This window comes from Vanellus vanellus, assembly GCF_965231255.1.
Source record: "Vanellus vanellus genome assembly, chromosome: 23".
Lineage (NCBI taxonomy): Eukaryota > Metazoa > Chordata > Aves > Charadriiformes > Charadriidae > Vanellus > Vanellus vanellus.
The window spans coordinates 1037627-1064144 of record NC_138928.1 but is presented as its reverse complement, the minus strand read 5'-3'; the positions used below and the strand labels follow the sequence as shown (position 1 = coordinate 1064144).

The 26518-nt window shown below is 52.3% G+C and overlaps 1 protein-coding gene across 2 annotated transcripts in view; it reads left to right on the top strand.

The window, feature by feature from the left end:
• The window catches only part of LOC309680761 (protein phosphatase 1 regulatory subunit 12B-like), a 34720-nt gene that overhangs the window by 3172 nt on the left and 5030 nt on the right, over nt 1-26518 (top strand). The window contains exons 2-7 of one of the 2 annotated variants that reach the window (XM_082494474.1): nt 12105-12121; nt 12637-12784; nt 13864-13968; nt 14221-14271; nt 17574-17624; nt 22916-23096. In XM_082494474.1, the coding sequence (XP_082350600.1) occupies nt 12105-12121; nt 12637-12784; nt 13864-13968; nt 14221-14271; nt 17574-17624; nt 22916-23050 (507 nt within the window). In that variant the 3' untranslated portion in view covers nt 23051-23096. The remainder of the gene's footprint in view (nt 1-12104; nt 12122-12636; nt 12785-13863; nt 13969-14220; nt 14272-17573; nt 17625-22915; nt 23097-26518) is intronic. The other variant, XM_082494475.1, reaches the window with a different exon arrangement.

The window sequence follows — 26518 nt, the reverse complement described above, 5'->3', positions numbered from 1 at the left end:
TCCAGGGCCTCCTCTGGCCCCGCTCCAACAGCTCCGTATCCTTCTGCTGTGGGGACCCCCCGAGCTGGAGGCAGCACTGCGGGGGGGTCTCCCCAGAGCGCAGCAGAGGGGCACAGTCCCCCCCTGGCCCTGCTGGCCACGCTGCGGGGGATGCAGCCCGGGGTGCCGGGGGCTTTCTGGGCTGCCAGCGCACATTGCCGGCTCCTGGGGAGCTTCTCACCCACCGACACCCCCAAGTCCTTCCCCTCAGGGCTGCTCTCCCTCCATTCCCCACCCAGCCTGGATTTGTGCTTGGGATTGCTCCGACCCAGGCGCAGGACCTTGCACTTGGCCTGGTTGAACTTCATGAAGTTGGCATGGGCCCACCTCTCCAGCCTGCGCAGGTCGAAACGTCGCTACCTCCACGTTTTCAGTTGCTTTAATGAGGATGTTGATAGAAAGTGGAAACCGAAATTCCCTTTGGAATCAAATTATTTGGCAAAAGCTTCCATTTTTGTGGCAGTGGGTACCTTTTTATCACGAGTTTTGCACCACATGGTTATAGCTCAAGTTTTCTACTCCTCAAAAAAAAACGCTATTCGTAGTCAGTTCCGAGGGTGCAATCGGCGGCCCGGGGTATGGAACCTGCCGTGCGTCAGTAAGGAAATCGGTGGCAGGATTGGAAGGATGAGGGTGAAAGCGAGGACTGAATTACCTTTCTTTTTCCTTTTTTTGAATTCTATTTATGCTGGGCCAGTTGTTTATTGAATCCTATTTATGCTGGGCCAGTTGTTCTTTCATAGGAGATAACCTCTGGTTTGTGTTTAGGCTCATCCGTCCGTTCGTTGTGATACTTCCTAACCCTCGTGCTTCCCCATGGGGTATCCGTTAGGTCGGAAAAGGAAAGCTAAGGAGAATGCACGCTGCCAACCTGCTGCATGGGTTGTAGCTGCAGCTTTTCAGTCAACCGACCTTCCTTTCTTTTACATCCTGCTCCTTCTTGTCTTGTCATCCGATATTTTTTTGCTGTAAAAAAGACCATCAAAACCTAAACCCCCCCCCGTGGGCGCGCGTGCGTGCTGTGCGCTCGCTGGTGGTGCGTCCCTCTGGCTGCCATCACTTCGTGGTTGTAACCCGCTCCTCGAGAGACTCGACATAATTCTTCTTGTTCTGGCCATATTCAGGGTTTCGCTACAAGGCTTTTTCCCTCTGATGTTAGATCGCTCCCTCATTAAGCCGCCTCCGGCGCTTACGACTTGAGCTTTCCAGCTGAATTTCCATCAGTAAGGGCTCAGCAATAAAGTCTTAAGTATACTCAGTGGTCTGTACTGATTGATTTTATTCTGCCTTTCATTGGAGTGTCTGAAGGAGCCGCTCTAAGTGGAACGTGGGATGCAGGAGCATCACCTTTTATGGGCCATATGTTTCCACCGAGTCACTCGATAGTAATACTTGAGCGTAAAAAGCAACGGTTTCCAAATTGCCGTCTCCGTTAGGGAGCCTCCGCATCGAGCTCCCGGCCGCTCTGCGCAGCGATCACCATGGCAGCCAGCGCATCTCATCGGGGCGCGATTTTTTGATGTGGACAGGTACGTCTAAGAATCCAAAGCAAATCTTAAAGGAGTAAAAAAAAAAAACCAAACGCTAATGCACAAAAATGTTAGCTGTCTGAGCTGCAGGTGCTTGGCATGCCAATAAAACCAGCGTGGTTTGGATATTAATATCTAAATAACAGTATAAAATCTTAGAGGTCTGGTAACGTGACCAAACCGGACTTCTTTTAATCAGTGAGAGATGTCCGGGAGTGCTGAGAGGTTTGTAGAAATGCCTCATCAGGTTAACAGCCTTCGTAGAGTTTTGAATATAAAGGCGTCTGACGGTCAGTTTTCACTCCGTTGAGTGCTTTTGCAACAGGTTTAATCCTGTTTCGGATATTCATGGTAACTGGTTTGTTCTCGGGTGACTCCTTTGGCTTGCTGTGCTGCCACTGCAAAAAAAAAAAAAAAAAAAACGTGGGTCGTTGGAGACCCACGAGCGTTACGAAAACATTTCTGCAGGAAACTTTATCTTCCTGGGGTTCCGTTTAGTGCCTTGGGCTTGTTCTAGTTGTGATAAAAATGATGCTGCATAAATTGAAATGGGGTCAAAGAAGTTGTCTCATGACATTTTCCTATCTAATTTCTGGATTGCTGAGTAGTTACGCAGTATTTGTGGAAACTATTACCTCCTTTCCCATTAAACAACAAAAAATGTGGGTATGGAAACTTGAACTTTAAGGCAATTAACCTCAGTCTGTGTTTTTCAGCACCCTGATTTGTTTAGTGCTGGTTGTTTCTCAAGTGTCTTGGTCCTTAGATGGGTATCAGTAAGAAATCCTTCTGCGTTCTGTTTGTTCTCTGGGTTTTTTTTTAGTTTTCCCCTGTAAATGTCCATATCTGGAAGCATATTGGGAACTTCTAGTCATTCCTGGGGCACCACACGTTAGATGTTCCCGCTGTGACTCCGTAGCCAGGCGATGCTCCTGCCACTGGCTGCATCGGGGTGTGTAAACAAAACGGGTCAGGACACGTGCTGCGACCCGTGGGGTAAGAGCTTGTGTCCCTGAGGGTAAGAGCTTGTGTCCCTGAGGCTACACTTCCTTCTTCCGAGGAACAGAGCGCATTGATCCAAGCCGAAACCACAGCCGGGAGTCTGTTAACTGTTAAAGGCTCTGAATGGTCATGGAGGATTCAGAAAGGAGCACGCGATGTAACGCTACAACCTTGTTTAAAACTCCCACTTTGACCCTCCGCTGCCCGGGCAGTGACGGGTGCCTTTGGAGAAGGTGGTTGAGCGGCCAAAGAGCAATCCCTTGGGGGGGCTCAGCTTCTGAACCCGCTGCTGTCCCAGGGCAAGGAGGCCAGAAGGTCAGAGGACAACTTGAGGTTGCACCAGAGCGGGGAATCTGGCTGGACCGTAAAAGGGGTGAAGGGAGAAGGAGAAAGAGGATGTCTTTAATTTGGGTCAGTTCATGGTACAGCCACAAAACCAAGCAAGTTGGCACACCAGACAGGGATGGGATGGGAACGAGCGGCCACGGGAAGTGATGGGGATTGCGGGTGGAAACTCTGTAGGCAGCAAACCACCTCAAACTGCTGAACTGGAAACCAGTGTTTACTTCCATTGGAGGAGCCTGTTATAGTTTTGTTTTTTATAAAATGAACACAAACCCATAGAATCCAGAGCTGGAAGAGACACAGAGCTCGGTCCATCCGCTTCCCCGGGGCACCAGGAGCTGTATCTACGTCGTTCCTGCCAGAGGGGTCCGGCGCTGGCAGACTTCCACCAGTGGAGGTGGTGCCTCATACACTGGAGCTGCAACTGGTGCTCAGAGAAAAACATATGGACCTTGGGGAATTGTTAGGCTGTGTTGGCTTGGGGTTCTTTTTGCTTTTTTCATTGTTTTTTTTTTTTTACAGTGATTTGTAAATTCTTTTCAATGAGCCCAAATTGCTGAGGTTCCTGCTGCAGTTCCGTAGATCTTCGGAGCAAGGGTCTTCAAGTGGATGGGAGTAGCTCCAGGTTCAAATCTCTGACTGGTCAGGAGCTATTGTAGACTGAAACAAATTAAGTGGGGGGAGAGAGACAGTGTGAACTGTCTGAATTCTAACAGCACAAGACGCTCCGTGTGGTACAGACGGGTCAGCACACCAAAACCCGCCCTCACTGCTCTTCCGTGCGAGCGGTGCCGGTGGCCGTGGCGGCTGTCCTGGGGATGCTGCACGGCTGCTGGCTGGAGGAGTCGTTCGCCAGGCTTTGGAGAATGCTTCACCCCAAAAAGCTGGCAGGTTGACGTTTGGCGGCTTGATACCTGGCTAGTGGGCAAATAGGTATTTAAATACCCGATGATGACACCTGAAAATGTCCCGCTAGAGTGTTTGCAGGGGCGAGGAGGACGGCGTTGCCTGCAGACCTCCGACATTCTCATACTGAAGAAATTTAGGAGCAGAAATCCTCTCTTCTTGTGTCACTTGGCCGTTCTGCTTTTGTTTCCTCATGTCCGGAGAGATTTGTCTAAGATCGCGTTGCTTTGCAAAATTAAATTTTTCCCCAATAAAAATTTGATCCCTTAGAAAAGAAGGAAAAAATCTAAGAGCAACAAACCCGGGCTTCTGCGTTGTGGCCTTTGCTAAATGAAAATACAATCCAGCTTGACGTTTTACATGGCGAGTTTTATCCCCGGGAGATGGGGGGGGGGGGTAATAAACTGCAGCTGCTGCAGAGGCGCGAGAGGCGCGGGAGCTGCGGCGCAGGCTGGCAGCCGCCCGAACCGGCGTACGACCGCAACACTGAGCTGCGTTGGAGGTGGCAGGAGATGCGGTCGTGGGTCCGTCGCAGCCGTATTTGTATTTGTTTCTGATTGAATACGTGCTAGCCGGCCTGAAGGTGATGTGCTGTGTTGCAGCCAGCTGCCAAAGCCGCTATTCCGTCTTGGAGGACCTTTTAATAGTATGCTTCGGTAACAGCAGTTTTTATTAAGCAAAGTTTATTGATTTATAGTTTGTGAAAACATATTTTGCAGCAGGCTTTTGGGAGCTGGAGGTTAGGCGGAGGTGGTTTGGCTGCGCTGGATTATTAATCATATCGATGGGATTTTGTAATCCCTGCATTTGCACAAATGCAGACGGGAGTTGGAAGGAGGCACCATCCATCACGTCGGCTGGAGCTAAGAGGGCGCTGGAGCGAACCACAGCTCTCGGGTCAGCAGAGCGGTTTGCCGAGGGAGGCAGTGACCTCGCAAAGCCGTATCAAAAGCAAAGTTCAACCAGACCTTCTAATTATTCTGCACCCACTGGAAAACCAAACTTGACCCCAACCCTACCGGACTTGAAAGACAAACGTGGCTTGTGGGGAATGCTGATCTGAGTTGTACCCGATGGGAATGGGGCTGAGGAGGACGAGGCAGCCTTTCTCATCGCTTTTCCTCCTTCCAGCTCAGCTCTTGCTGTCCTGGCTCCGGGAAGACTTGTACCTGCAGTAACACGCCACACCGGAGAGGTTGTCCTCTCCACCGCTGCCCTGCGTCAGCCTAGCCGAGCACGTCAAGCCGTGGAGCTGCAGGAGCACCAGAGCTACGTAACTGCAGGAACGTGGTGGATTTTGCAGAGAAGAGGGAAAGAACTGGCCCCAAAAGCAGCTGGCTTTATTTTACATTTAATTTCTAAAACAAACAGGGCTCGCCAGGATGATATTTGCCAATGCAAGAATAAAATTTGAGAGGTTCCTAAAACTTTGCCTCTTGATGAAGGAAAGGGAGGACGGCAGGGCTGGAGCTGTGTTAGAAGGTGGTTATTTAATCGTGAGCGATGATCGGGATCTCTGAGACAAAACACACCAAAATAAATGCCTTGAGAACTATCTTAAAATAGTGCACATGTTCCTGAGGTTGGCCAGTTGGAGATAAAGAAGCAGAAAATGTTCCCAAAGTGTCTTTTCGTCTTTTTTTTTTTTTTTTTTTTGGAAACAATGTAAATAGTAGACTTTTTCTGCCTTTGCTGGGTCAGATCCCAGCCACAGAAGAACGCAATTGGAAGCAATTAGGCCAATTTCTGACTTGGCAAAAGCAGCGGCCGATCCCCCTTTTGGCACTGCATTTCAGGGCTGCGTTTTATCTAAACCTTCCACGGGAAATTTGGTTTTAATTATACTTTACTGAACTCCTAACAGCTGTAAAAGTTTCTGAGTTTTTAAGAGAAGGCTCCTGCGCTCCACAGTCCGAGTGCATTTCAAAAATCAAAACCGTACGGCATTCTTGGCTCGGTGCAGCATCCTGGCGGGCCGGGCGAGGAGAGCCACGGCCGGTACCCAGCTGTGCCCTTTCCTTGGGAATGACCAACATCAGCACGGTGAGAACTGCGGGACCCAGAAGATCAGTCCGGTATGATGTCCTTTGCAACTTTGCTCAGGTCCCATCTCAGCTGTCCTGTGTTTTGCCATCCCGCCTGGGTTCAGTCGTCTCTGACCCTGGCCGGGAGGGCTGGCAAAAACTAGCTGATCCCCTTTGCTGTCCTCCACCACCCCCAGCGCTACCTGAATGTGCTGCCCACCATGAGATGGACGGGAGGGAAAGATCACGGAATTGTAGAATGGGTTGGGTTGGAAGGGACATTAAAGAGAAGCAAGGAGCATCACGCAGGAGGACTTTCAGAGATACCACAATGCGGCCCCGTCTCCGAACCAGCTATGGAGGAAGAGCTCACAGGAGGAAGCAGTGAGCTGATGGTTGGGAGAACAATCCCAATCCTGCAGAACAGAGAATCGTAGAATAGTTTGGGTTGGAAGGGACCTTAAAGCCCATCTAGCGCCACCCCTTGCCCTGGGCAGGGACACCTCCCACCAGCCCAGGTTGCTCCAAGCCCCGTCCAACCTGGCCTTGACCACCTCCAGGGATGGGACAGCCACAGCTTCTCGGGGCACCCTGCGCTGGGGGCTCACCGCCCTCACGGGAAAGAATTTCTTCCTAATGTCTAATCTAAATCTCCCCTCTTCCAGTCTAAAACTGTCCCCCCTCATCCTACCACTCCCCTCCCTGATCCAGAGTCCCTCCCCAGCTCTCCTGGCGCCCCTTTGGGCACTGGAAGGGGCTCTGAGGTCTCCCTGGAGCCTTCTCTTCTCCAGGCTAAACCCCCCCACCTCTCCCAGCCTGTCCTCCCAGCAGAGGGGCTCCAGCCCTCGCAGCATCTCTGGGGCCTCCTCTGGCCCCGCTCCAACAGGTCCACATCCTTCTGCGGTTGGAGGCCCCAGAGCTGGAGGCAGATCTCTCATGCCTAAGAGCTGAGGGTTTCCAGAAGTTTGCAAACGCACCTGCAACCGCTCTATGCTTTTAAGTTTTCTTTTCAAAGTCATCCCCTTGGGTGTCTCGGGGCTCCTTAGCAGGAGCACCAGGGGCCGGGCGCAGCGCTGGTTTCCGAATCAGGACAGCCGCCTCCAGCGCCTCGTTTTTCCCCGGGGCCCTCCTCCCCCCGCCCCAAACCCTGCAGCGATATGACCCTGTTTAGGTTGCAGGAAGGATAATTTCACAACCCGACGCTTCCCTGGCTGTTCATGTTTCTAGTCAAACTTTTGATCCCGAGGGAAATGAAGGAGTCTGGGCAAAACTGACAGTGCTGTTCCAAATTTGCCAGGGAAAAAAAAAAAAAAAAAAAAAAAAAAAACCAACCAAAACCAACAACTCGATGCATACGTACAGTTGATGCAGCGGTTTCTCAGCGTCCCCTTTTTAACCTTAACACGTTGCACAGTGTTCATTCAAGAAAAAAAATAGGAAGGGAAAGCCTTTTTTTGCCCCAGCTGGGTCAATAAGCGCATGTTTGGTGCCTCGGCTCTTCTTTCCCTCTCTTTATTCCAGAAATGAAAGAGGGTGAGTTTTGTCCTTCACTTTGTGACTCTTGACCTCGGAATTTCCACCTCCGAGCGGATACAGCCACTTTCACTACTTACGCCGGCAGCGCAGTGGGCCGGCTCCCGCCGCGGAAGGTTAAATGACTCTTTTGGTGGTAGTTTCAAAAGAAGGGGCAGTGAGCGGAGGGGAGGCGGCTGCTGAGCGGACGGCGCAGGTACGGCTGGAGGCACCTGGCGAAGGTTTCCAGGGGCGCTCTGGCCAAAAAACAGGGCAGAACTCTGCCGGAATGATGCTGTTTCCTACTGAAAAGATGTTTCCAATGGGACGTCCCAGCCGGCCCTGAAAATGTTTGTCTGTCTTTGAGCAAATCGCAGGGATGTCTCGGTTAAGCGCCTCGTCCGGTGGTTGCAGGGAGGGCACACGCTTCTGCGCTCCGACACCTCCTGCACGGCACAGCCACCTCCCGGGAGTACGAGATTTTGGTCATGGCATCGCTTCCTCGGGCATCAGAGCCTCTCCTTGTGCTAAGAATTGCTGCTTCCCGTGTCACCTCTTTCGGTTGGAGCCTTTTTTTGAAGGTGCCGGGTGGAACTTTCTTCCCTTAGGTTTTTTTTTTTGGCTCCTCCGTCATTATTTAAAAAAAAAAAAAAAAAACAAACATGAATAAGCTGCTCCTTGAAAAATCAGCACGAGCACTGGCCTTTGTGCAAAACCCAGGAAAATATTGAGGCCAGAAATTGATTTTTTTAAAAAAAAAAGGTAGCAGCAAGTAGAAGATTGATCTGCTGATGAAGACTGCTCTGCAAGTTCGGTGCCGGCAGGGACACTTCAGCAGCTGCTCTAACATCTCGCTCAGGCTCTGCTTTCCAGACCGCAGCCTAATTTAACCAGTTCCTCTCAAACTTAATCATCTTTATCTCAAAAATACCACTTTTAACCAAAACAACGTGGAGAGAGGCACCTGAAAATTGAAGGGTGAGGGAAAGGCGCCGGCTTTCCCGTCAGCTTCCAACAGATTTCCTGCAGCTCCGTGCTGCTTCTGCCAAACACCGGAGTCGTTTTATGGCAGAGATGTGCTTGAAATGAGCCCAAAGGGAGATAAATGCAGGAGGAGAAATGACCGAGCGCTGGGAAATACCCGGCTCTTGGCTGGGGCTGCCGCCTGCCGGGGGTGGCGGAGGCGGAATGGTGAGTGGCGGTGGGCTCGCACTGGTCCAGCAGCGGCAGCAATGATGCTGCCAGGTCCTCCCATCTCATCAGGTATCTCCCTTCCTCTTTTGAGACACAGAGATAATTACAGCCTGAAACAATTCATCTCGGTATCCATCACGGGAAGGTTTTAAATACAATAAAGGCAATCCCAAGCACAAATACATACTCGGCGGGGAACGGCTGGAGAGCAGCTCTGAGGAGAAGGACCTGGGGGTGCTGATTGATGAGAAGCTCAACATGAGCAGCAATGTGCGATTGCAGCCCGGAAGGTCAACCGTATCCCAGGCTGCATCAGAAATGTGGCCAGCAGGGCGAGGGTGGGGATTGTGCCCCTCTACTCTGCCCTGGTGAGACCCCATCTGGAGTACTGCCTCCAGCTCGGGAGGTCCCAACAGCAGAAGGATGTGGACCTGTTGGAGCGGGGCCAGAGGAGGCCCCGGAGATGCTGGGAGGGCTGGAGCCCCTCTGCTGGGAGGACAGGCTGGGAGAGGTGGGGGGGTCAGCCTGGAGAAGAGAAGGCTCCAGGGAGACCTCAGAGCCCCTTCCAGTGCCCAAAGGGGCACCAGGAGAGCTGGGCAGGGACTCTGGATCAGGGAGGGGATTGGTAGGATGAGGGGGGACAGTTTTAGACTGAAAGAGGGGAGATTCAGATTAGACATTAGGAAGAAATTCTTTCCCGTGAGGGCGGTGAGCCCCCGGCGCAGGGTGCCCCGAGAAGCTGTGGCTGCCCCATCCCTGGAGGTGTTCAAGGCCGGGTTGGACGGGGCTGAGAGCAACCTGGGCTGGGGGGGGGTGTCCCTGCCCATGGCAGGGGGGTGGCACTGGATGATCTTCAAGGTCCCTTCTGATCTCAACCATTCTGTGATTCTATGAATAAACCTGTTGGGTTTTTCCCCTTTGCTGTTCCCAGCAGCTGTGTTTAAAGTCATTCCTTTCTTATCGTGCCCTTCCGTTGCGGAAGCGCACCCCTGCTCTCTCTGCCTATGGAAATTATTACTTTCTTTGGAGGAAAAGCAAAAAGACAAAAATGCTTTTTCCCTCCCGCTGCGAGCGCGCAGGCTGGTTTGGGGACCTGCTGAGCTTTTATTGCTTGGTTTCCGCGTGGCCTTGCCCAGCCGCGTGCGGACCTTCTCGGCGCTGTTCAAATACATGAGCAGGTGCGGTTGTTGAAATAAATGCAAGCTTGATATTAAGTGGATTACTTGCCTCGCCGTTTGTCATCGTAAGAAAAGTGGTCACTGAAGGGGATTAGCGTAAAGTGCACAAATAACTTTCACCGAGAGGCTTGTTAATCACTTCCTAATTCCCCTCTCCCGCTCGATGGGGGAGGTTGGGTCGTTGGGCCAAAATTAAAAAGGGAGCTGTCGGGCAGCTGAGGGTTTAAAGAGGCGAATGTCGGAAGCACGGCTAACAAAAGACCGTGGCGAAATCAGCCAGTGCATTTGGGGCTGAAAAGGGCAAATCTTTCCAATGACAGCCCCGTGCCCGAGGGCAGCCCTACGGAACCTGCTGCCCGACTTACTGGCTTTGAGCTTCCTACCGAGAGTGGCCCAAGCCACGGCTGTTTGGACGAACGGGCACATGGCCCTGGGACAACGGCAGGCAGCTGCCCGGCGTTCGGCCCCACGAGGAGCTTTCCATGACGGCATCCAGCACCGCTTGTGGAGGTGCAGCTACGGTGGAAAGCCATCTGCCGTCTCCCTTAGGTGGTTTCCCACCCACGTGGTGCAAAGAAGGCTTTTGGGGCATGGAGAGGGGGTTAGAGCAAAGAAAATAATATAGGGCTGGACCTGCTGCTGTGGCTCAGGACCCATGGCAGCACCGGGATGGGCTCCTGGAGCTCTGGTGACCATCTCTACAGCACGGGGCTGGCGCCCGGACCTGCCCTGGGAGCCCGGCTGAGGGCACAGCTCGAGGGAGAACGCGCTAATTAATAGCGGGGTTTGCTCCTCCTTTTGAGCTTTGCATGGAGCAGCTTTGGCTGAATGTGTTGTCCATCCGCGAAGCTTCAAATGTGCCGGGATTCTTCTAATTCACTTCTTTTGTACTGGTCAAATCCCCGCGTCCCGCGCCGGAGGGCTGCGCCGCAGAGCAGGGAGTGCAGGTTCCCTGGGGATGCTCCAGCCTGGAATCGGGATTCAAGATGAGGGTTACATGAGGGCGGGCTGAATTAAAAACTTAATAACGAGGTATACGTCATAGGTGGCCGGGTCCCTGCGTCCTGGCGAGCGGCGGGCGGCGTTGCAGGCGGGCTGGGCGCAGTCCCTGCCGCTCCGGCACTTGTCCCTGGTGGTCCTCTGGCTTTGAGCGCAGAGATCGCAGGGTCGCCTTGTCTACCCTCCTTCTGCACGTAATGGGGTGACTTAATTCCTTCGTCTGCGCTGGCCGCGCTCCCAGATACCTGCCCAGTGCTCGGAGGCATGGTCTGGGTGCCAGGCAGGAGCGGGAGGTCGGGGGTCTGCCGTTCTGCCGGCCAGCAAGGCGTTCAGCGCGAGATTTAGCGGCGAATCTCGGCAGAACGAACTCCAACGCAAACGTGTCCGGGCACTAAAAACCTGACCCCTCGGCTGCTCTGTCGTGTCCTTCTTCTTCTGTTGACTCACGCACTTATTAAAAAGGATCGAGGGGAATAGCGGGAGGCGCCTGGTTTGTGCTCACCAAGAGAAGTGCCGCTGTGAATAGATCAAGCAGGGGAGCATGGGGCTCAACCATCAGTTCGAGGGAGTGAAAAAGGGTTCGACTGCACCTTGAATTTGAGCGATGTCTACCAGACTAGGAGAAGCCTTGCGGAGGAGGCGGTTGACCCGCGGTGCATCCCGCGGGACACCTATGCCGTTACCGTTTGAGTTCTGCAATTGTGGGCTGCGGCAAAAGCAGCGGTGGGAACGGCACAGGGGTGATTTGGGTATTGGGGGGAAAGAAGGACTTAACACACACTTCAGCCAACACGTCCACCCTTTTGGCTGGTGTAAGGCCCCTCTCCCTTCCTCGTGCAGCTTCTGCTGTATATCGTCTTGCCACGGTGAAGCTTTTCTTCCTGGGGGAGGTATTTGCCCATGGAGAAAAAGTACCGTCTGCGATTTCCTGAAGTTCAGCACAAATACGCAGCGAGCTCTGCAGCTCCCGGGCCGTTAGTCCTTCTCACCCACATCATGCGTAGGACAGCAATCAAAGTCAGGAAGAATAATTTCATTTTAAAAGGGAAACAATAGATTAGTTTTGGTTCAGAGGAATGGATTTCAATTCGGGAAACAAGGATGTGAAGAACAAGGTTCAGTGGGTTTTAGGTTAGCAAAAGAAAGGAAATCTGAAATGCTTCAGAGAAGCTGAAGCAGTGGAAAAGATTCAGGGAAGGATCAGTGATTCCCAGTTTGGGAATGGGAAATAATGCTGTTCCGCTCGTTGTGAGCTAGGTGCGGGTAGCAGAGGTAGGAAATTGCTGCTGCGTGGTAGCTCTGCAGGTTTTGGATTGAACCTTTAATTCTCCTCTTATTAATTCCTTTTTTCTTTCTCTTTTTTTTTTTTCCTTCAGCATGAACGACTTTCCAGGTAAGAATTTTCTTTTTTTTTTTTAGATTTTTTTTCTATTTAATATTTATGGACAGTATATTTTGTATGGCTTTGGGGATTCCCTGTCCTTCAAATCAACAGCATAAGCTGAAGCTGGTACTGGCCTCTTGGTTCTTACCTTAACTCAACCATACGGCCGGTTTGCTTTCGCGCTTTGCTCCCCAAATTATTTAACAGACACTCTGCAGAGAGGAAACCCCCCCCCACTGTGCTCTATGAGAAACGGAGCCCACTCCCTCCATGAAGGTGAGAGCTCCGTGGGAAATTACCGCCCGTTCAGGGGTTGGGCTGATACCTACTGGATTTTTTTTCCGGTTTCAGCCCGGTGGTGGCTGCCTGCCGTCGGCAGCGATGCGGTGGAGGGGGCTCTCGGCCGTCCCAACGCCTCTGCTGTGCCGGGTCTGCCGCAACCTCGGGTTCCGACCGGCCGGGCTGACACCGGCTGTCCCGAGGTGACAGCGGCTCCACTGCGCTGCATCTTCGTTGCGGTTTAGGTTGGAAGCAGCTACGAACCCTACCACCAGTGACTCCTCCTACAGCGATCGTGCCTCCAGTCGCTCCAGTGCCTACACCCGCAGAGAGAACCGGTTAGCTGCTCTCAGCAGCAGAGCAGAAGAGGAGAGTAACAGGGACTATAAAAAAGTAAGATTTTTTTCAATGTATTATTGTCACTGCATGCACCTGCGAAGCTGCCTGTTGCTGCAGAAACCTGCGCTGGGAGTTTTTGGAAAGAAAAAATTTCTTTTCATTTTCTCTTCCGTTGCTTTTCAAAGTCCCACCAACCTTTTTCAAATGCATCAGCCCTTCGGAGGGTCGAAAAAGGACAGGGGGGGGCGAAGGGACGCGGTGCGAAGTCGGATGTCTGGGGGAGGGGGGACTGAGGAGTCGGGCTGGAGAAACGCTGCGGGGATTTGAGAGGAGCAAGAACAGGCGGCGTTGAGCACTCCGGCACGACTCGAGCATGTGCAGCCCCACAGGATTAGTTATGCTGCTGTAATGTTCCAGAATTATTTTTTCTATAATCTGGGAAACTTCCGACGTAATCCGTGAAAGGCAGTGACACGGACTGCCGTGCACGTCTGCTACCGTGCGAAAAGCAAAGAGACTAAAATGGCCTTAATTTGGAAATGGCTCTGATGCTGAAAAGCCTCGCGTGGTCGGCAGCATCCCGCTCTTCTTCCCGAACGTGTCCGGCCAGAACAGGCAGGCGGCGTGTCCAGTTTGTCCTCTCAGAGGGGTGGAAATTCTGCTTGTTTGAAGGAAGAAAAGGGGGAAGAAAAACATTTTGGAGTGGCCTAAAATTGCCCTCCTTTCTCCTCCTCTTCCAACTGAAAGCACACAAGAGCAACGAGGGTGTGTTGTGTTGAATCACAGACACAGCGTACACAGTTTAGTACTTTATTATGCTTGGCGCTTTACCTAAATTAAAAACATCCCTTTTCTCTGCCTCTTGGCTCTGTTTAGACACCCTGCAAAATCAAACAGCCGTTTTCTTATTTCGTACGAATTCCGAAAACGCAGGTAAAGCACCCAGACTGGTTCTGTTTGCCCTTCTTCTAATATCCTGACCCAGGGGAGAGAAGCAAACCCCACCGCTGCCTTCGCTCGGCGCTGAGGACGCGCGTCCGCTGGGGGTGGTGCGGCGGAACCGCGTCTGCGCGGCGGCCCGCGAGCGGCCCCGTTAATTGCCGTTAATTGCCATCTTTCCTTTCGTGTTTCAGTTGTACGAAAGCGCTCTGTCTGAAAATCAAAAGCTGAAGTCAAAACTGCAAGAAGCCCAGCTGGAGTTGGCCGACATCAAATCCAAGTTGGAAAAAGCAGCCCAGGTAAGGCAAAAACCGGCTCCTAGACTGGGGAAACAGCACCGGCCCACGACAAACCGGTACGTGTTCCAGCGTGGGGAAGGATTTACTCTTGGGTGGGAAGGCGCTGCAGAGGAGGCTGTTATTTTTCACAGAAATAAGTGTGATTGTGTAAAGACTGCTGTTTCTCCGGGCAAGTGCTGTCCAGGCCTTTGTGCGGCGCCCTGTGAATGCTTCTCGGTTTTAACGGCTTTCTATTTTTAATCTACATGGCAGAAACAGGAGAAAACTTCTGACCGGTCCAGCATGCTGGAGCTGGAGAAAAGGGTATGTGTCTCTGCTTTCTTCTGAGTCGCGGTCTTTGCCTCGTGGTGCTCTGCAGGGCATAGTAATTTCTTGAAGGAAAGCGTTAATTAAAAGATAAGTTATATTTTTGCCTTATGGAGCAGTGCACAGTCATAATTGTGTTCTGACCTTTACACTGCCTGTGACTTTGCGAAACGTCTTAGTTCTGATTTCATTCTTTTGTTATAGGAAGCTGCAGACCAACAGATTGTATTGTATCATGCTAAGAGACATTACGCTTTAAAATATTCCTGATCCTTATAAATAAAGACTGGTTTGGGGGGGGGGGGGGAAGACAAAACACTAGCTGGGTGTCTGTGGTGTTATACTTAAAATCTGAATGTTTGAATGCTCCTTCCACTTAACGGAACGGGGAGATGCGTGCAGTAAGCTAAGCTGAACGGGCAGCGTGTGGGTAAATCTCTGCCTTAAGTGACCATAGTTTCGGTCAGATTGGGAGGGACCCGAGGAGATCTGTAGTGCCTCCCGGCAGAGTCAACCAGGTTAGTCGGGGCTCTGTCCCATCATTTCATGAAGACCGCAGAGTGTTGAGTTTCCACAGCTGCAGCTCCTTCTTCCAGTTCCTAGGCAAGCTGAGGCAGTGCGGGTCAGATGAGGGGACGGTGGGGTGGATTGAACAGTGGCTGACAGATAGAGCTCCGAGGGTTGTGGTTAGTGGTGCAGAGTCCTGTTGGAGGTCTGTGGAAAGTGGTGTTCCCCAGGGGTCAGTACTGGGTCCAGTCCTGTTCAATATATTCATCAACGACCTGGATGAAGGGATGGAGTGTACCATCAGCGAGTTTGCTGATGACACAACACTGGGAGGGGTGGCTGACACACCGGAAGGCTGTGCCGCCATACAGCATGACCTGGGCCGGCTGGAGAGTTGGGTGGAGAGGAACCTTATGAAGTTCAACACGGGCAAGTGTAGGGTACTGCATCTGGGGAGGGATAACCCCATGCACCAGTACAGGCTGGGGCTGACCTTCTGGAGAGTGGCTCTGTAGAAAGGGACCTGGGAGTCCTGCTGGCCAACAGGATGGCCACGAGCCAGCTATGTGCCCTGGTGGCCAAGAAGGCCAATGGCATCCTGGGGGGCATCAAGCAGAGCGTGGCCAGCAGGTGGAGGGAGGTCATCCTCCCCCTCTGCTCTGCCCTGGGGAGGCCACATCTGGAGCACTGTGTCCAGTTCGGGGCTCCCCGGGTCAGGAAGGACAGGGAACTGCTGGAGAGGGTCCAGCAAAGGGCTACGGAGATGATGAGGGGACTGGAGCATCTTTTTTACGAGGAAAGGCTGAGGGACGTGGGGCGTTTTAGTCTGGAGAAGACTGAGGGGGGATCTTATCAACGCTTATCAATCCCCAAAGGGCGGGTGCCGGGGGGGTGGGAACAGGCTTTTTTCAGCGGTGCCCAGTGACAGGACAAGAGGGAACGGGCACAAACTGGAGCATAGGAAGTTCCATCTCAACCTGAGGAGGGACTTCTCTCCTGTGGGGGCGGCAGAGCACTGGCACAGCTGCCCAGAGAGGGGGGGAGTCTCCCCCTCTGGAGCCATTCCAAACCCGCCTGGAGGTGTCCTGTGCTACTGCTGGAGGTGCCCCTGCTCTGGCGGGGGGTGGCCGTTACCGCCCATTCTCCCACCACATACTTCAGTGGTTAATTAAAGCTGGAGCCTGGCTCCAGCTGAGAGGTTTCTCAGTAACATCCACTTAACCTAAAGTGCAGATTCCTCCTAAAGTGTTTCATCTCCTGAATTTTTGGGAGCTTTGCTGGATGGTCAAACCGTGTGTTTAAATTCAATTCCGACCACGAAAGACCTTAATTATTTATCACAGAATGGTCAGGGTTAGAAGGGACCTCTGAAGATGTGTGTAAACAACTTCCCGGGATTTGCCAGATGCAGTTAGGAGGAGGTGACGCTCAGGATCCCCATTTTGGACAGAGTTAGTGTACGGCGTGGCGCGGGTGCCGGGCTCTGCCAGTTGGAGTTCCCAAGGCTGCTGAAGCTGAGCTGGTGCTGAGGCCGTGGCACTGCCGGGTGAGCTCAGCTGAGCATCTCGGCCCCGCTCTGAACCCCGAGACTGAGATTCTCAAAGCAGTGATCCCTTTGGGCCTCATTCCTACGGGTGCCCAAAGCAACGGAGTTACCGAACGTGCGGCCATGGCTGTCCTCTCAACAGAGCTGCTGGGGGAAGTCGTGACACGGGTGGAGATTTTCTTGGGGGGGAAAAAAAAAAAAAGAGCGTGTGGGTGGTCAGAGCACTGAGGGGACACCCCCAACCGGCGGGAGCTCACAGCACCTGGCCCATCTCCCACCCGTGCGGTGCTTCCAAGCTGGGGCGATGTCCTGCATCGCTTCTGTTGACTTAGGGTCACGACAGCCACAAATACAGGTTTCTGAGAGTTAGAGAGAAAAAAAAAAATCCCGACCGTTCTCAGTGAAGACGGCATTAACTGTTTCCAGGACAACTTATGCAATTTGCACTGATGAATCCCTGGATGAAGCGTCCTGTGGACAACAAGTGACCCATCATCCACGGCCACGCTCAGAAGCTGTGCTTTCCTCACTCTCTTGCCCTCGTGTTTCTTTGCAGAGGAGTGGAGCAGAGGGTGTAAAGCCTGTTCCTGACCCGCGTTTGCCATTTCCTCCTGCTCAGCGCGTTCTCCTGGGGCAGTTTGAGCACTCTCATGTTGAGAAAGTCCCTGATGGCATCCAGATCTCTCCCTCTAGGCAGCGGCTCTAGCTGTCCACTGAGGGCACCGCCAGCACTCACGTGGCAGAGCCTACCCGTGTAATTGCCAGTTTCCGAAATATACTGCAAGCAGTCAGCTGTGCAGCTTCGAAGCCCTAAATTAATCTGGGAGAAGCAGAATTTCCCCGTTCACTGTTTTTTATTTGCCGGGCCGGGTGAGTTCTCTCGTTGCCTCCGTTAGTGGGGTGCAGTTAAATCCACGGCTTCACCTACAGAGCTCAAAATCACATTACTTCAGAAAGTCCTGAAAAATGGGACCGCTGAAGGTGGGGGATAGTTTCATTGAAGGGGTAAGAGGAGAGAGAGCACAGGATCCGCCGAAACGGGCCCGGCGCGCGTCACCTGCTGGTTTGCCAACTGCCCTGTCCCATCTGATCGGCTCCTGGTTGTAACCTGTGTTGCTTTGAGATGCTTTTCAGTGAACGCTCCTACAGAAATACAGGACTCTTATTTTTCGTTAAAAGAAAATGTACTGTTAAGTTTTTCTTCTAAATCCTTGTGACCGTCTTTGTTATGAATCCTTGTAAACAGGAGAAGCGAGCCCTGGAGCGGAAACTCTCTGAAATGGAAGAGGAGATGAAGGTAGGAAATTATCTGTTGACTCTGTCTGTTCTGGTTTTTATGCTTTGTATTAATGTCTTTTGGGATTGTCACCCAGGAGTAGGGTGTTAAAGGTGTCCACGGGAGGGGACTCACGCCACCTCTGAGCGTGTTCCTTTATGCAGTCAGAACTTACTTTAATGGCCACGTTCTCCAAACATGACATACTAATAAAACTGTCCTATTATCATTCATCCGATTGCACCGTATGTTTAATTTGTTATGCTGTTTGATCCGAGAACTGTGAAAGCTGTTCTCCTTAAATGCTTTCCAAAACTAACCTTTTGTGGCATCGATGAGTTTTCAGTGTGCTGATCCTCTGTGCTCTGAATAGTCTGCAGCCCGAGTTAAGCCGTTGTGGTTCTCTCCGGATGGGTAAGAAGACAAAGCTGGCTTTTGAGATCACGCACGCTAGCCCAGGAAAAAAACACAAGAGCGATTGTATTTCTGTACTCCCTCCCCCAAAGCATGTTACTGGAAGGCCGTCTCAGTCACTCGGCCTGGAATAGATTTCAGCAAAGAGGAATTTGCTTCCCGATGAGATGTGCAGCATGGCTTACTGTCACGAGACAGCCGCCACCGACCGCTCCTTCGCGTTCTCTCTCTCGTGGCATTGCTTCGAAGGATGGGTCTCCTCCTGCCGCGGCTTGGATGCCCTGCGAGCGCGGGGCTGGCGAGGAGCACGGCAGAGCGGGAAGCAGCGTGGTTTGCCGCCTAAGTACACCTAAAACTTCACGCTGATCTTGCAGCGTTACATCATTTTACGCTGTATTTTAATGCTCACGTTCGCAGAATGCCCCCTTTGCTCTGTGCCCTGCGCTTGCGTTCCCTTTGAGCATGACCCAGGTGGGACCAAGCTACTTTAAGAAGGAAGGACCCCATCTGGGAGCTCTCCTGGCATGGTGCACTGATGGAAACGATTTTCTGCCACCCTGGAGGAGGTTCCAGCTTTATGTTTCTATTTGAAGCTTCATATATTTACCGAGCGTACGTCTGGGAAAGGACCCGTTGGCTTCTGCTGCATCTTCTATCGCAATAAGTAGCAGAACGATTTGGTGGAGTCATGCTGTAAAGGCTCTCTTGTTCGCACGCAGAGGAGAAAGTAAGTGTGGGTGTGCGAGCCAGAAGGGAAGGAGGAAGGACTGAATATGCCAAAATTCCAAATTCTTTGTTCGCAGAACAGGTAGCAACCTTTAACTCCAGAGAAGCCTTCCCGTAAGTACAGAAATAAGGCCTTCAAGAGAAAATGCTCTTTGAAGTAGCAAGACAGTAGCAGTTTGTGGTGTTTCTTCAGCTGTGCAAATCACTGCAAACCAGCTCAGTCCACGGAGTGAAAAGACAGATTGGTGTCCTCTAGTGGCCTGTCGGTTTTGAAGCATTTATACTGGTTCGGAAAGCAATTAATGAAAGAAGGTGCCTGTAGGAACGGTTGGACGCAGCCAGAGCACCTCTGGTTCGGGTAGTCCGGAGCTGAAGACGGATGGAAGCCAAGATGGTGCAAAAGGAGAAGCACCACTAGAAGTTTGACGTGTTCTTATATTGCCCCGAGAGACGTGCTGGAGAGGTGAGCTCAAGGAGCCTGTGCTCCAACTGAAAATGAGCTATCACGTCCTCGAGAGTGGTACTTACTCTTTGCTCTCTGCTGTGTTCCTGCTGCATTGAACAACCAAAGTGGCCTTTTGTTAGTAGAATAAATAGGCAAGAAATTTGAAAATGCCTCTTCTAAGGCGCTACTACTTTTCCAGTAGTTTTTGCAAAAACTCGAGCGCGTGGTGAGTAGCTGAGTGCACTGCGACATGTCTTTTTTGACAGCCACTCGATAAAAAGGAGTATAAAATCTCCGAAGAGAAAAACATTGAAGCGGACAAGCGCCTGCCATGTGCGCTTTCATGGTGCCTTAAAGCAGGAGAGTCGGCCCGGCTGTGTTTGCCGAGAATGAGATAACCTCCGCAGAGCACCGGAGTTAATCCCTAGCGGGAAAGTCAAGCCCGGAAAACAGATCTGTTAATTCTGGTCAGCGTTTCGCTCCTGCCTCTTCCGCTGAAGATGATGATGTCGAGCAGCATCGGAAGGAATACGTGCCGTAAGGAGATCCACCAGTTTCCCTTAACGCGGAGAGCAGCAAGAGGGAACGACCAAACGTGCCAGGTCATTAGGTCTCGGGTGATATTGCTGGTTTGGGGGTTCTTCCCACTGCTCTTTGGAACTGAAGCAGTCCAGCGTGGCTCACATCCAGCTTTTGGATCCCCGGGGTGGGGGCCGGGGGGGGCGTCTGTGTCCCGTTCTGTGCATCAGACATCCTGGCCGGGGCTCTCCTCGTCTTGCAGCTGACTTCTCCGGAAGAGGAGGCACGGCGGTGGTCACAGGATGGTCCTGGGTTTCTGTGATACAAATGCTGTATACTTCGGGCTATGCTTGAGATAACGAGCTTTGTTCCTTTCATGAGTTTGACTCCTGCTAACGAAGCGATCAAGAAATGGAGAGGAGAGAGCCAGACGCGGTAATCTCAAGAACTCCTTGGTGCCAAGAGCTGCTCCTGCAGCTCTTGCGAAGGTGACAGAGCGGTGCAGCATTTTCCTGAGCGCCTGCAGAATTCGACTGGAGATATGGCGACTTGGCTGAGGAAGGAGAGAGAAAATTAGCATTGGCACTGAACTGAATTCAATGCCAAGTGCCTGAGGTCCCAACTTAACACAGCAATTTTTCTTGAAGGTCACAGAAGCTTCTTTATTCCGTAGCAGCACTGCACACCGCCTGGCTTTGTACGTTGTGCATGCTTTGGGCATTTTTATTTCCCCTAGCGTTGCGGGCACAAAATCCTTTAATTGAAGGCAGGTACAGCTGAACTGAGAAACGGGTTTTCGGTAAGCCAAGTATCAAGCAGAGTGATAAGCAATCGCAGCGGTATCGTCCAGATTCTGGTCTTCGCCCTTGGCTTCGGTCCCAGCTTCCCGGCCTTTGCTCCTTTCTCGGATAAGCAGAAGGCTGTCCCACCTGCAGCACAAGCACATTTTTACCCCAGTGATCCTTTTCATCGGCCGTGGCAGCCTGCTGAGGCTGAGCTGCACTTTATCGTGCCATGCTGAGGTTTCGTGCTATATCGGTATGGAAAAATAAAGGTGGTCTCTAAAACGATCACAATCCTTTCCATCTCGTGTAGCACGGCACCCCGTTTCCCATATGTTTGACATCTTCTGCCGGCCAGATGCTCAGCTGTGTTCCCTGTGATAAAACAGCGGACGTCTATTATCCATGGTGCCACCGAAAGAAATGACTCTTCCGGTGTGAACCATCCCCTGGTGGCTCCTGGGTGTGATTTATCACAGGACAGATGTGTGATGTCCGTCTCTGTCCTCACCGAGCGCAGGGGCAGCCGGCACAGCGCGGGCGGGTTGGGTGATGGATAGATGGGTGAGATTTGGTGAGAGGGCATCTCACTGCAGAGATGTCCCCGAAGCTCTCCCGTAGTTTGTTGGCCGTGGCTCTGTCTCAGGACCTGTTGACTTATCAGAATTGCGGTGGTGTAGTCCAAGCGGCAGGAGCTGCTTTGTCAGTTTGATGCCCCTGGGGAGCTCAAACCCCGTATTTGCTGCCTCCCTGCACTCGCCTGCCTGGCTTCTGTTGGGTTTGCCAGGCTTTTGGATGAGCTATCTTGATTCCCTAACGGGGAGCAGAGGTAGTGCTTTTGGGGAGCCGGAATCAAGCTGATGGATGGGGGCTACACGAAATACTCCTCTTTTTATACAGGAATGAGCCCTTGGACAGAATGTCCCGGGATGCAGCAGGTTCCTTGCCAGCTGCAGCCAGCTCCGTGTCGTGCAAGTCAGGTGGAAGTTCGTGCAAGTTCTTTGTGTCGCAGTGGATTTGCCCGCGCAGCTTCTGGTTAGGGACAGACAGTGACCTCCCTTTGAGCGCTTTCTGCTGATTAAATGGCAGAAAGGAACCCCCTTCCCTCCGTCTCCTCCCTGCCGTCGCAAGCTCACGCGTAGGAGGACACAGGGAGGAGCACGTTGGTTTGTGGACAGGACAGAAGCTGCTTTGGTTCTGGGCTGGGAATTTTTCACTTGTGCTTAAAACTACTCTTCTCGTGCAGCGGTTTCCATTCCTGCCTCCCCCCTGCCCGCTGCCCGTGCTCCCTCCGCCGTGGAGAAGGGTTTCTCCTTCTCGTGGCCACGCTGCCCGAGGAGCCGTCGGGAGGAAGGAGGGACGGGATGCTGCTGGGAAAGCAGTGGTCCCCGCGCTGGGTGTAAATGCCCAGCGTATGGTTTTGCTTTAGCCCCGCCGGGAAAAATGTCATCCCTGTACACGAGATGGTGATGTCTGCATGGCTTTTCCCGTTTTGCCTTTCTCGTTGCTTTTATGTTCTGTATCTCCCCGTTGCCGCTGTACCTGTGTTAGCCTCAGCTTTGGGGCTCGATTTCTAACCCCGTCCTTCGCCCACTTGTTTCTTTTGTACCCAAGAATGCCGTGTTTTCCCGTGCCTCCTGTGTGAGATGCTGTCCGGTTAAAATGAGCGCTTTAAGGTTCTGACTTTTCACCTCTGGAGATCAGAGATAAATTGAGCCCCGTGACAGAGAAGAGTTGAATCCGGGCAGGGATGAAAAACCCACACAAGTCCCAGACCTTTTGGCAGGATTAAAGCCTGAGCAGACCCAAGAGCCATCATTCAGGTGCCGCGGGGACGAGAGACGCGAGCAGACGCGGTACGTGTCTCGGTGGTCTGCTGTAGGACAGTGACACTTTCAGGGGCTTCAGTCTGTGCCTTTGAGATCTCCCACGAAGCTCTGATCCCTGTTTGCTGCACAGGACCGCTTCAGCTGTTAGAGATACATGAAGAAAAGGAGTTTTAGAGAAATTCTCAGTTGCCAGCAGTGTTTTCAAAGCCTGCGTAGGCGGTAAGTCAGTGGTGATAGTTCCTGAGTCCAGGGGCTGTGTGCTGCTGGAGCTCACTGTCTGGGTAAACTGGATTATAACCTGCAAGAGGCTGTCCTGCTTTGTGGTGGGAAATCCCTTTATTTGACCTTTTTAGAGGCTTTGGGAGCCCCTGCAGAAAGGGATGGTTCCCAAAACATCCTCAGTGTGTTTAAGGCTTTCTCCGTACGCATCTGAGCTGCTGCCCTTCTAGCACTCACTGCTACTAATTTTTCTTTTATTCTCTTTTTTTTTTTTTCCTCTTTTCCTGCTCGTGGACTAAATTCACGTTTCTGTGCCCTTTTTGTCTTCGTGGTGTGTTTTCTCTGTATTTTTCTGTCCACTCCTCTCACTCTCTGCAGAATCTCCACCAGCTCAAACAGATTCACACTCTGAGGCAGATGAATGAGCAACTCCTGGCTGAAAACAGGGCTCTGACCCGGGTCGTAGCCAGACTTTCTCTGCCTGCCAAGCCCTCCGAATCAGAGGAGCTGTAGCTGCTTTCCCTCCGGCTCATCTCGCCTCCCTCTTCCACTCTTCCAGGCAGGTCTCCGCTCCCCTGGCCGGGCTGTTCCCCCTCTCCTCGGTGCTCTCGAGGGTGGCGATGAAGCTTGTGGCTCGAAAGCAGCATGTGGCAGAGGATCCTCCGAAAGCCCAAAGCATGGTGCTGCTGCCCGGCTGGAGGCAGGGTTTCGCTGGAGACCCTCTTCAGTCCCGCTGACTTCTGCTCTGCTTGGCAGATGATGCTGACCTCGCCGTTCTACTAACCGACCGCAGCGGGGGGGTTGCCTTGTCCTTGGGGTCCATGTCTCCCATCATCCAGGAGAGAACCAGCAGGATGGGCTCCCTGCCTCGGTGTGAGGCCGTAGAGTTGGGTGGATGGCGCCGAGACGGCTACTGGGGAGTGATGGATCAGCTGCTTCCCTGCGGCGTAACCCGGGCAAGTGGCTTTGGGGTGGCTTGCCAGAGCCGAGGGGTTGGCCAGCAGCCCCTTCCCCATTACCGTACCTTGAAATAGGTGGTTGATGCCACGTATAATTCTTTTTCAACTGGGCTTAGTTCAGGTGAGAAGCTGGCACCCAGCAAATGCGATTATCCAAAGGGCAGAGAAGAACCTAATGAGGTTCAACAAAAGCAAGTGCGAGGTCCTGCACCTGGGGAGGAAGAATGCAAAGCACCAGTATCGGTTAGGGGCGGACCTGCTGGGAAGTAGTTCTCAGGAGAAGGATCTGGGGGTCCTAGTAGACAGTAAATTATCCATGAGCCAGCAATGTGCCCTTGTTGCCAAAAAGGCCAGTGGAATCCTGGGCTGCACAGGGAAGAGTGTGGCCAGTAGGTTGAAGGAGGTCCTTCTCCCCCTCTGCTCTGCACTGGTGAGGCCACAACTGGAATACTGTGTCCAGTTCTGGGCTCCCCAGTTCAAGAGGGACAGGGAACTGCTGGAGCGAGTCCAGCGAAGGGCAACTAAGATGATGAAGGGATTGGAGCATCTCCCATATGAGGAAAGGCTGAGAGCGCTGGGACTCTTTAGCCTGGAGAAGAGAAGGCTGAGGGGAGACCTTATGAATGCTTACCAGTATCTAAAGGGTGGGTTGAAGGAGGATGGAGCCAGGCTCTTCTCAATGGGTCCCAGTGACAGGACGAGGGGCAATGGGCACAAGTTGGAACATAGGAAGTTCCGTTCAAATACACGGAAGAACTTCTTTAGGGTTCGGGTGACAGAGCACTGGCACAGGCTGCCCAGGGAGGGGGTGGAGTGCCCTTCTCTGGAGGTTTGCAAGACCCGCCTGGATGCAGTCCTGAGGGATGTGCTCCGGGCAATCCTGCTTTGGCAGGGGAGTGGGGCTGGATGATCTCTAGAGGTCCCTTCCAACTCTGATAACTCCGTGATTCCGTGAAAGTCAGAATGAACAGGGTAATAAATTTCTAGGGGCGTTACGAAAAGTGCACATTTTAGACAGGGAGGTGATTTTTAGAAAACCTACAACCGGGCGGTCCTCAGCAGGTTCTCTTGGTCACTTGAGCAAAGAGAACAAGCGCCTTCCCTCGTTTTAAGGAGAGCCTGGGTTCGGGTTTCGAGTCTGAGTTCACGCGCTGCAGCATCCCCTCCGCCTCCTGCGTCTGGCTACCAGGGGAAGCGATCGGAGGCCGAGCAGATGCGCTCTTTTTTTCCATCTTCTGTTTTAAATTCAGTGCAGAGCAATTAGCGTTTGAAATCCAAGGACAAGCCTTCCGTAAGCTTTGCCCTCACGCATCACCCGGTGAAAATGACATCATTTCTTGCTACTTCATTGGTGCGGTGCTAAAATAAAGCCGTAAATGCTTCTTTCTCGGGGCCCCACCTGTCTTTTGCAGGTTAGTAGGGATATTCGGGTCCCTTTAGACATGGGCATTTTTTTATAAAAAGGAAGAAGCGGCGTGTTCTCGTTGGGCTGGAAGTGGCACTAAGGTATAAAAAAAATCTATTCTTAGCACACAAATTATATCAAGGATGATTAACCGTAGAAACGATCTAACCAGGGGAATTGTGGCTTCCCCTTTCCGGGGAGTCTCAGTTCAAGACCGCGCGTGTGTCACAGGGGCTGAGAGAGGGGGTGGCTCACGTTGTGTGGCCTCAATTGTGCAGATGGTCAGATTAAATGATCTCACCGTCTTTCTGGTTTAAATCTGCGAAAGCACTCTCGAACCTGTCGCTGACTCATGCCTTCTCACAAGCCATTCTCCTGCCCAACGTGCTTTGAGATCTGAGAGGGAAAATTGAGCAAAACTATTTCCAGGCTCGGAGAAATAATGTTTCACAAACTGTAAGTCGCCGGTCCCTCTTTTTCTCCTCGGAAATATTCGCATTATGGCTTTCTCCCCCCCACCCCACCCCCCACCGCTAACAGCCCTCTGCTCTGCCGTGCCTCGTCCCTCGGTGCAGGCTGATGGAGACGCGGGTACACTCATCCCTCCCGCTTGCTTGTAGGTTTGCGATTCGCTGCCGGTGGCCGGGCTGGAGAAGAGCCGCCTGTCTGCAAGCTCCGCTGATTTTTTTTCAACTCTTTAAGTAGGTCTAACGCAGGATGTAACTGGTACCTGTAAACCTTGGCTCACCGGTGTCTGTAGACATCACAGCTACACAGTCATGTCGCTGTTTCAAACTCTGACAGATTTACCACGCTCTTGCAGTGGTGGTGCTTTTCAAAGAATCTCGTTTTTCCAAAATCCACGTAATTTCCGAAGTGCCACCTTCTCCGGTGTCACGGGTGACACACGGCACCGCTGCTCGGACCGGCCTCTAGCCCAAAATTCACTTTACGCCTACACTGCATCGTGGTCAGCTTCACCGTCCCCTGCGGGCGGTGCCGCCTTCCCCCCTTACACTTTCCAATCGGACATTTATAAAGGGTCAGTTTTTGGGCCGCTGCATCACCGGCCGGCTTTCACGAGCAGTTTATTTTACCCGACTTGAGGCTGCTTTGCTTCGAAGGGGGGAATGCCTTTGGCCTGGGAGGAATGAAACTTTTTAAGACTGATTTTTAGTTTTCAGAAAGCTTCACTGGAAACTGATGGAGTGGGGTTACGGCCGGGAAACTTTTCGAGAAGCACTTGCTTTACCTGTACTTCTTCCTTTCGAATAAATCACCGAAGTTGCACTGGAGCGCGTGTGTAAGGCATAGCCGCCGTCAGAGCTTCCAGTAAGCTGTAAAAGCGGGATGGTCGCTCTCTGATGTGGCTTCTGGGGACCTGTGACAGCTTATCTCTACCAAAGCCAGTGGCCGAACTTCCTATCACCACCTGATTGCAGTGACGGACACATCCGAGACCGCAAGGCCACCCCAAGCAGTGACGTAGAGAGGACAGGGACTGCCCACCTGCAGACCCCGATAGGTGGTTGACCTGTCGCGGTGTCTGGAAGGCCCCGTGCTGCGCTGTGGGTGTTATATGAAGCTCAGGAGGAAATGGAGGAGCCACAGAGTGGG